The sequence below is a fragment of the Plasmodium cynomolgi genome, chromosome 7 (assembly GCF_000321355.1).
Source record: "Plasmodium cynomolgi strain B DNA, chromosome 7, whole genome shotgun sequence".
Lineage (NCBI taxonomy): Eukaryota > Apicomplexa > Aconoidasida > Haemosporida > Plasmodiidae > Plasmodium > Plasmodium cynomolgi.
This window is the reverse complement of record NC_020400.1, coordinates 519,701-529,129: the sequence shown is the minus strand read 5'-3', so window position 1 is coordinate 529,129 and position 9,429 is coordinate 519,701. Positions and strand designations below refer to the sequence as shown.

The 9,429-nt window shown below is 42.9% G+C and overlaps 4 protein-coding genes across 4 annotated transcripts; 2 read left to right on the top strand and 2 right to left on the bottom strand.

Annotated features, from left to right (window-relative positions):
- Nucleotides 1-223: 223 nt before the first annotated feature.
- On the bottom strand, nt 224-1,048 carry PCYB_072090 (elongation factor 1B; the record flags this gene model as incomplete). Its single annotated transcript, XM_004221606.1, has 2 exons — nt 224-831; nt 874-1,048. The coding sequence occupies 2 exons, from the start codon at nt 1,046-1,048 to the stop codon at nt 224-226; spliced, it is 783 nt and encodes a 260-aa protein (XP_004221654.1).
- Nucleotides 1,049-2,636: 1,588 nt separating this feature from the next.
- On the top strand, nt 2,637-5,406 carry PCYB_072080 (hypothetical protein; the record flags this gene model as incomplete). The annotated part of the gene is made up of 4 exons (XM_004221605.1): nt 2,637-2,774; nt 2,893-2,961; nt 3,280-4,180; nt 4,211-5,406. Exons 3-4 carry the CDS (start codon nt 3,280-3,282, stop codon nt 5,404-5,406), a joined length of 2,097 nt encoding a protein of 698 aa, XP_004221653.1. The 5' UTR covers nt 2,637-2,774; nt 2,893-2,961.
- A 414-nt stretch (nt 5,407-5,820) lies between these two features.
- On the top strand, nt 5,821-7,368 carry PCYB_072070 (hypothetical protein). The gene is made up of 5 exons (XM_004221604.1): nt 5,821-6,193; nt 6,374-6,436; nt 6,563-6,613; nt 6,797-6,874; nt 7,120-7,368. Exons 1-5 carry the CDS (start codon nt 6,127-6,129, stop codon nt 7,302-7,304), a joined length of 444 nt encoding a protein of 147 aa, XP_004221652.1. The 5' UTR covers nt 5,821-6,126; the 3' UTR covers nt 7,305-7,368.
- A 636-nt stretch (nt 7,369-8,004) lies between these two features.
- PCYB_072060 (26S proteasome regulatory subunit) lies at nt 8,005-9,163 on the bottom strand (the record flags this gene model as incomplete). Its single annotated transcript, XM_004221603.1, has 2 exons — nt 8,005-8,489; nt 8,644-9,163. The coding sequence occupies 2 exons, from the start codon at nt 9,161-9,163 to the stop codon at nt 8,005-8,007; spliced, it is 1,005 nt and encodes a 334-aa protein (XP_004221651.1).
- Between the last annotated feature and the right edge of the window lie 266 nt (nt 9,164-9,429).

Here is a 9,429-nt window from a genome sequence, read left to right as displayed (position 1 = left end):
AAAAAAAAAAAATCACGCATTTGGGAAGATGTACATTTTTCGCTTCAGTGACAGGGTACGCAAGGCAGTGTACATACGGCTTCGCCATGCATGTGCGCTTGGTCTGTATGCGTGCCAACTTTGGGGGGGGGAACCACCCCTGCCGTCGCAACAGGTGCACACATGTGTACATATATATATATGTAAATATGCATATATTATATACATATGTATGTACGCCTGCTCACAACTTGTTGAAGGTAATAATCTCGGCCGACTGCACCAGGAAGTCCAGGTCGTCCTCCACCTCTTCATAATTCACATCGTCGTCGGCCTCCTCGTCACTGTTGTCGCCGTTTTCCTCTCCATCCAAGCCAAGAATTAGCTTCCTCTTTTTCTTGTCCTCCTCATTATCCAAGTCAATGTTTTCTATTTTCTCCATCAAGTCATTCGTATTGACAAAATCGTCATATATAATACAAGACATGTGAAGTTTGTACAGTCCAAATGCTACGGGTAATTTTTTTACTTCTTCACCCCATTTGATATTTTCATCAACAATTTTTTGTTTAACAAGTTTGGGTATTTTACTAATATCTGTGTCAATTGATTTGGGTTTTATTTCGATAATTAAAATGGACCTATTTTTCTCCTTTTCTTTTTGTTTCTTCTTTTTTAATTCTTCTTCTTTCTGTTTTTTTTTTTCTAAGAGAATGCTCTGCTCATCATTATTGCTGTCCCCGAATAGGTCAATATCGTTATCAACATCATCATCTTCTGGGACATTTTTTTTCTCTGGTGCGTGGCTACCTCCCGCTTTTTTCCCCTTTTCGTTTGGATCCTTAAACTGATCTGTGACATAACTGGGTAAGGAGTCGATATGCTTATACCAACGATACAAATGGGGGTACGTATCCTTATTTACCACACATTTTATCTGATTAAAGATCTTCAAATCCATGGCACTTAGCATGTGATTTTGGTAGTACGAGTGATCAGCGAAAAAGGCGTTCAGTTTGCCATAGTCCCCTTCGCCCTTCACGGTTAATAAATTTGCGTTGCTAGCCATGTTTGAACAGGGGGATGTGAAAAAAATGGGAAGCTAAGCTCTGTGCTGGGGGGGGTAAATTACGTATATGCAACACGTACAAATGGTTAAAATTGAATGGGCACAACGAAGAATCTGCTGCTTTGCGCGTTATGTGAATGTGGTGAATATGGTTGAAATGGTAAATGTGGTTAAAATGGTAAATGTGGTTAAAATGGTAAGTGTGGTCAATATGGTTAAATATGCTTGTTAACAACAGGTACGATGTACGAATGACCGAATGGAGGAAAAATTATTGGGCACTTTTCGCTAAAATAGCTAAATGAGAACTTTTTTTTTTAAATTCGCATGAACGGCAAGGGTATAAAATGTTCACTTTTTATGAACTGTTCAGGCGATTTAACAATTTTTTTTTTTTTTTTTTTTTTTTTTTGCACTTGACGCTAGCGCTGTGTCAAGGGGAAGAAAAGGAAAGGGGGGCACATTGACCCACGCGCAGGGGTAAACAATGGCCCGTTTTTTCGGCTTTCTCCAGAATAGGGACGATCACCCATGTAGTCGCATGTTAGCAGCACTCAGCATTGTGCAAGCGGGTATGCCTCGATGGATGTACATATATTATGCGCATACGTACTTGGCTCATGTTACCTGTGCAGATTTCTCCATTGCGTATGTGCCATCCAGGCCCTTTTCTCCTCGGACGATCCCCATTTTTATTTTCTCTCTACTGCGCATCCCAAATTTTATTCGCCCCATTCGCGCGCAAGGATAAGAAGTTAAGAGGGAGAAGGGTTACTTACACAAAGGGGGACCACATTTTTTTTATTAATTTTGTCACCATTTCATTTTTGCAACATTATCTACATGGGGAGGATATTGAAAATTACTTTCTTTTTTTTTTTCCGGGGGGTGCTCTTTTGCTAATGTGGCAAGGATCAGCCCGCAACGTAACCCTTAAAACAAATAGAAGATTTACCAATTGGGGAAATTTCCTATTCAAATCGCCTTTATAAAGCGAGTTCTCGTGGGGGCCATTTTGTGTATCACCACATCTAAGCGAAAGATACATATGCAGGGAGGCCTAATCAGTTTACGCGCATAGAGTATGCCTATCTACACATCTCGTTGTTGATGGGACACTACTCAATGGTGTTTCACTTCACATAGAAAGGGATGGAAAAAGAGGGGCGTTTAAAGTATGCTTGATTAGGAAAAAGGCACGGAAGCTGCATTACTCGTTGAGCTATCCCCTCCGTACACACACAAAACGGCGAAGGTGAAATAGATGCTCGTGCCGCTCCAGAAGGGGAGCTTCTCCACTGCTACGTTACTGCATTGGGGGAATGCACATGCATGGGACGCATACATTTGCACATACGCTTACCGTGTAGAATAGTTGCCCTTTTTTTTTTTCTCTCTCTCACTCCGCTAATTCGATTGTTTAACTTCTCACCCATAACTGTAACAGCACTTGGGAAATTTTACAAAAAAAGGAGAGAATCGCGCGATTTGACCCATTATATACAACACTACTATATAGTATATTGCACTACTGCGAACGCACAGCACGGCACCTACATTCTGACGCCATAGGGAAGCTACAAAAAAAATGAAGCGGAGAACGGACTTTAAAAGCATATGTGTGGCAACCATCATCGGGGTTTGCAGCGGGTACTACATATTCAACCCGATTGTGGATAAAATGAAAGATAATGTGAACAGTGTGAATGAAAAAAGTGGAAAACCCGTAAAGTAGTGTTTTCGCCATATGGTTATCTCGCGTGACACACCTGAGCATATTTGTACAGATTGGCTATTTTTTTTTTTTTTTTAAACACCCTTTTCGCGTTTCCATTTTTGCAAAGAAACGTTTGTACAGACTCTACATCTACATCGTGAGCGGGAAGAAGAAACAGTTTGATGCGACACCTTAACGTGCGCACGATCAGCTGACCAGGTTGTGCATTTTTTTCTGTTTGAATGGTCATGCCACTGCTGAAGGGGCGGCAAAAAAAAAAATAAAATAAAATAATAAAAAAATAAAAAGATAAGCAAAAGGAAGGCACAACAGCGGAATTATGTTCTCAAACCTCCTTGCAAAGTCGCGAACGCTTCGCTCTATCCACGTGAAGTATGTTCGAAGCGTTAGGGGAAAGGACAAATGCCCCCCGTTAGGGAATAGCAATGACACTCCCTTAGCAGAAAATGTGCGCTGCGGGGGGAAGAAGAAGTGGAGCGAGGAAGGCACCGAAATGTGGGCCCATGAGCCAGGAAAAGAAAAAATTCAAATTAATGCTTATGAAACGTCCATTCGGTTGGCGCGAGACGAGATCAGGACAAAAGAATTGAAGGACCACCCATCGCACGATGGAGAGTTCCCCCAAGTGTGTCCACAAAGTGATGCTACCACCTTAGGAAGGGGAAACAAAAAGTTAAGGAAGTTCAAAATAGCCGCACATGGGAAAGGCGGGAGTCACCTCTATAGGGATGCACAAAATGGGAACGTCGTCGAAGGGGGCATCAGGACCGATTACATAGGTGGTAATTTTTCTGAGGGGCATCATAACGGAGAGGAGATCTGCCCTGATAGGGGCGAGGCAAGTAAGGGGGACAACTCATTTATGTCTAACCAAGAGGGAGTCACCCAGCGGGATGGAAGCAAAGATGGGGGAGGATCCACAAACTCGTTCGTCCAGCGTACCACCAAAGAGAGCGCATCAAGCCAGTTTTTAAAAACCCTATATGGACTGATCGGAGAGAAAAGGGACATCTCCGAGGAGACAGCAAATGACTTAATTGAACAAATGAACGAGATTATCAAGATGGAAAAAAACTTAAAAATGGTGTTTCTTCTCCTACACACCATGAGTAAGCTCGTGTGCATCCACGAATTGGTCGGGAAGTTATCCTCAGAGATTGTCAAAGTAAAGGACAGCGAATTGCTCTCCATAATTCTCCGCATAATGGTTAATTGCCATTATAAGGATGGAACATTATTACACATCTTGGTGACTAAACTGAAGGAGCACATCAAATTAGGGACATGTACAACGTTAGCGATAAGTAACTCCTTTTATAGCTTTGCCTATTTGTACAGAAAAAACTTAATCCACTTAGAAGACATTCCTATGGGGGAGATCATTCAAATAGTTGGTAGCTATTATAGCTCCTTTTCTCATGCAGAGCTTTTCGAAATTATCGAGGCGTCTCCCCATTTTTCATTCTCCAAGGAGAAATCAGGAAATGGGAAAGTGAATCAGAATCAAACAGATAAAGCGTATCAACAACATGTTAATAAAAATTTAACCAAGTTGCTACATAAAGTTGGGAACTACTTAGTAGGAGAAAACGTCGCCAAAACTGCCCCTTTTAAGCAGATCAAAACGATCCTGTACTCATATGCCAAGGTTAAGACATACCATGAGAAATTGCTCCTTCATTTATATCCCCCCATATTGAAAAGAATAAAGGGGTACAATGAGGATCTACGCCGAGGGCACGAATTGGGCAACTACAGTCGTGGGGAAGGAGTCTCCCCAGAAGCGTGTGCAGAATCAGCGGAGGAACAGAAGGAAACCCCTCAACTGATCAGTGAAGCATCGCAAAACGTGACGGATGTTCTCTACTCATATAGCAAATTTAGCATGTACATAGACGAGCTGTATAACGAAATTTTACTCCTCCTGCAGCACGTGTACAAACATATGGGCTGTTCAGAATTATCGCAATGCTTAATATCGTTAACAAAGGTACACTGTAATGTGAGGATCCTACTGTCCAAAGTACACATGGAGAGATTTAATGTACAGGTGAAATTTTACAGAAATTTTTTTGCCAATTGTACTCCAATTGACTTAATGAATTATCTCCTAAGTTACAGTAAAAATTTATATTTCGAACGGGAAGTGTATGACATCATTGGGGATTTCTTCCTTCGTGAAAGGAAAATCAACTCGCTGGAAGGAAATGATTTAATTAATATCATTCATGCGTATAGCAAAATTTATTACCTGAACGGCAAGGTGTTTTCTGCGGTGGATAATATTTTGTGTGCAAGGCTTGACAACAACTCGAATTATTTGTCCCCTGAGGAGGCCATAAAATATTTAAATTCGTGTGCAAAATTATCATATAAGAACGAAAAGATGATTTCCAGAATTGTCGAAATAATCCATAGGAGCAATTTTGTTAATATCGAAATTTTTGAGCTGTTTAAATTGCTCAAAAGTGTGAAAAGGCTACACGTACCATTTGATCGCTTGGAGACGCACATCCGAATGCTCGTTCCCAACGTCACCTTTGACTTTGGCACGTACAGTAATCATTACTACAGGGCCCCCAAGGATCTCCACGTGCGCAGAAAGAAGTGGGTGTGGTAGGCGAGCACAGAAAAGGGGGGCGGACCTTCGTTTGGCGCGCAATCCGTTCAGGCGTTCTTTCCTGTGTTTTTTGCCGCTATTTTTTGCTGCTATTTTTTGCCGTCATTTTTTGCCGCTATTTTTTGCCGTCATTTTTTGCCGCTATTTTTTGCCGTCATTTTTTGCCGCCATTTTTTGCCGCCATTTTTTGCCCGTATTTTTTGCCGCCACTTTTTGCCGCCACTTTTTGCCCGTATTTTTTGCCCGTATTTTTCGCCCATATTTTTCGCCTATATTTTTTGGTCGCCATTTTTTGCCAGCATATCCGTGGCGGAAAAAATCGACGCGTTGAGTTGGAAACAAATTCGCAGCTGCGTTAAGCACGCACGCTGAGCGAGTTGGCATTTTTCCACTTACCACGTTTTGCTCACTTTTTTTTTCTTACCATGTTTTACTTACCATTTTTTGCTTACTTTTTTTTTATTTCCCGTTTCGCATTTCTTATCTTTAATTTTGAGTTAATTTTTTTTTAATTTCCCCGCGCAACTTTCTGGGATCATCCCGTTTCTTCTTTTTCCATTTGGCATTTCGGCCAATAAAAACATACGCGCTTTCGACGGCCCCCAACTAGAGCTGCCCCAAGAGAAATTTTCCAACCGGAGGGATCCTTGCTGTAGCTACGTTGAGGCTTAAGCAGAAAAGTAGTCCGCTTCTCCTTTAAGTCGAGCGTGGAGCGAAAACATGGCCAAGGGACTACGGTCAAAGGTTAAGCGGAGGTTCAGGACGGTCAAGCGAATCCACGTGAATGGTAAGCGCTCGACGCGTGCCGGGCACACGGACGTCGTTGTTGCTTCCACGCGGCTTCTTCTGCATCCCACCCGTTGATCACGCTCACGTTCACCATCACGATCACCATCTGTGTCCTTTTTTTTTTTTCACTTTTTTTTCACCTTTTTTTCATTTTCCTCCCACCCACTTAACAACGCAGAGATTATAGAAAAGCCCAATGTAGTCAAATTGCACAACAAGATAAAACGATTGAATAAGAGCAGTAAGGATGGAACAGGAAAAAAAAAAAAAAAAAGGAGCAGATTATTGGGAGCTCTCCATCGCGTAGGAAGCTTACCTAGTTGCGCCATCCACCTTTTTATTAACCTTTCTCCTTTTTCCTTTTTAGAAAATACACAGGATGATTTGATTAGACCACCCAACAAGTTCCTCTACCCAGGTAGGGAAATCCATTTTGGTTCTTTCGCGCAGTGTGAATGGTTGCCCTCGCTTGAGCTCTAAGTGCGGCCAATGAAAAATTGTGCGCGTTGTAAGGACAGCACCACCCCATGAGTTACTCACCCCATGAGCTTCTCACCCCATGAGCTACTCACCCGATGCGTGTCCACTTCCCCTCCCGTAGATGACGAACGAGCGGTGATTCCGCAGCACAAAAGCCCAAAGGTGATCGACTTCAGGTCCGAAGCCCTACCCCTGTCAGGTAAGTTTTCCCATTCGAAGTTAACCCCATGCGAGGGGAATTTTACAATTTTACAATTTTACAATTTTTTTTTTTTCGCCCACTTGGAATGATAAATGTGGTCGAAGAGATGTATTCCTTTTTTCTCCCTAAATGTGTAGCCCCCAAAAGGGGAAAGCAGTATGTTGTGGACATGACGTTGTGTAGCCCATCGCAATCGTCATACAAACACGTATATCAAAATATCATCCCATTTCACCATGCAGGATTCGCAAACGTGGGAAACAGGCGGAAGTATAACTTAAGTGAAAAAATCGAAATAAAAAATCATTACGGGAATACACCCGGATTTTTTGACAACATGGAGCTAAACAAGATGATCGACGATATGCACAAGCGATCAGTGGAGGTTATGAGCACCATTTCGAAGGGTAACGATGTGAAGGGATGAGACGATTAGGAGGGTAAATGATTAGAAAAATGCACGTCCTTATATTTGCTACCATCGCATATTCTCCAATGGACCATCTCCCAAGCAAACCCTGAGCAGATATACCCACCCTACATTGTAATGGCATTTTGGCCTTACATCAATTCGTGGTTAATTTTTATTTTATTTTATTTTATTTTTTACGTAAAATGTTTTGTAAAATTAAAAAAGTGGGGAAAAAAAAAGGAAGGGTTGATTGGGAGTGTTAATTTAAAATGGAGTAACACACAGTGCGGGTAGCACAAAGGGGGTAGCACAGAGGGGGTACCAAAGAGGGGGTACCAAAGAGAGGGTACCAAAGAGGGGGTACCAAAGAGGGGGTACCAAAGAGGGGGTACCAAAGAGAGGGTACCAAAGAGATGGTGCCACAGAGCAGATACCACAGAGCAGGTATCACAGAGCAGGTATCACATCGCGGGTGCCCTTCGCTCACGTGGAGACTTTTTTATTTTTTTGGACTTGTTGCATGTCACATGCAAAAGGCGCTGTTCCATTTTTGGCACTCGCTATGCAAACAAAACTGCAATAAACTTCATTCAGACGAGCCTCATTTTTTCATCGCAGAGGATGCGCGATTTTATGATCTCGCGCTCTTTCTACATTTGTTTTCCCTTTCCTGCAATGGGCGGTTTACGTACCGATCGGGCGGTCTCTCCACGTACTAGTTCTTTTTCTTCGATTTTTCCCTCTCTTTATCCATATCTTTGTCTTTTTCTTTTTCCTTTTCTTTGTCCTCCTCCGAGTCCTTGGACACATCGAGCTGCTTCTTCTTCTCAGCGTTTATTTTATTTTCAATTTTGTTGTTAATCAAATTATGCAGAGCAATAACCGACCTGGTAATGCTTCCAATAAAGACATTCAACATGATGTCATTATTTTTTACCATAAAGGCTTCCAGTAGTTCTGGGTTCTCTGTGTCTGGGAGGAGACTAAATACGTTTTGGAGATTATACAGAATTTTAATATTCATTTCTATGTTTCCATTGAGAATGTCATTTAGGTAGGCAGCGATTTCTTGGAGCTTGGAGATGAGGCTTTTTAGGGAGGATAGTTTATCACCCACTTTGGTCGCCAGGGTGGACGTCGACACGCTCTTCAGCTCTTTCAGCAGGAACTCCACTCCAACGTCCTCGGCTTCGAACGCGCCTGCGGGGGGGGAGCGGCAACCGGTAAGCGGCAACAGGTAAGCGGCAACAGGTAAGCGGCAACAGGTAAGCGGCAACAGGTAAGCGGCAACCGGTACGCGGTAAGCAATATGCGGCAATCGGTACGCGATACGCGGGGGTGCGCTGCAACTTACCTATCGTCACGGGGATGTGGATGAATGTCTTCCGGAACTTATTGTCAGAGATGGCCTTCTCAATGGCCACGTAGGCATTCACGGGAAAGATACTCTGATCTGTGTGTACATTGACCAAAAGGAAGATGGGGGCATGGTGGTACTTGTAAAAAATTTCATTAATGAAAATATCATTCGGTTTAATGTTAGACCCAGTAGTGTACCAGCCAACTATTTTCTCTCGAGTGTTAATTTTTCGTATCATATTGAAAAGATTTTCGTTGTAATTATCATCTACAAAGAAAATATTGATATCTTTTATGTCCTCTTCAAATGGCAATGCGTAACTGTTTGTGAGATGTACAACACCATCTATTTTTTCTCCAAGGATTGTCCCAAGCACTCTCTTTTTTGTGTTACTGGCTATTCGGTTGTAATGGTCCACCACTGAGAGGAGGACTATCGGGTGAACTACGACATGTTTGCTCAGGTAGATTCTTTCTAATTCATTTTTGCTCTTCTCGAAAATGTCATTTTCCATTTTGCTTTGCTTTATCTTTTGGGAGTTACTCCGCGTCGGCGTGATCCTTCACGTGCCGCGGGGACGTAAAGATTATGCGCTGCGAGGGGGGTCCCACGGGAGCGGCAGTCCTGGTGGAGCGGCGGTCCTGGTGGAGCGGCGGTCCTGGTGGAGCGGCGGTCCTGGTGGAGCAGAAGTCCCGACGGAGCAGAAGTCCCGACGGAGCAGTAGTCCCGACGGAGCAGTAGTCCCGACGGAGCAGTAGTCCCGACGGAGCAGCAGTCCCG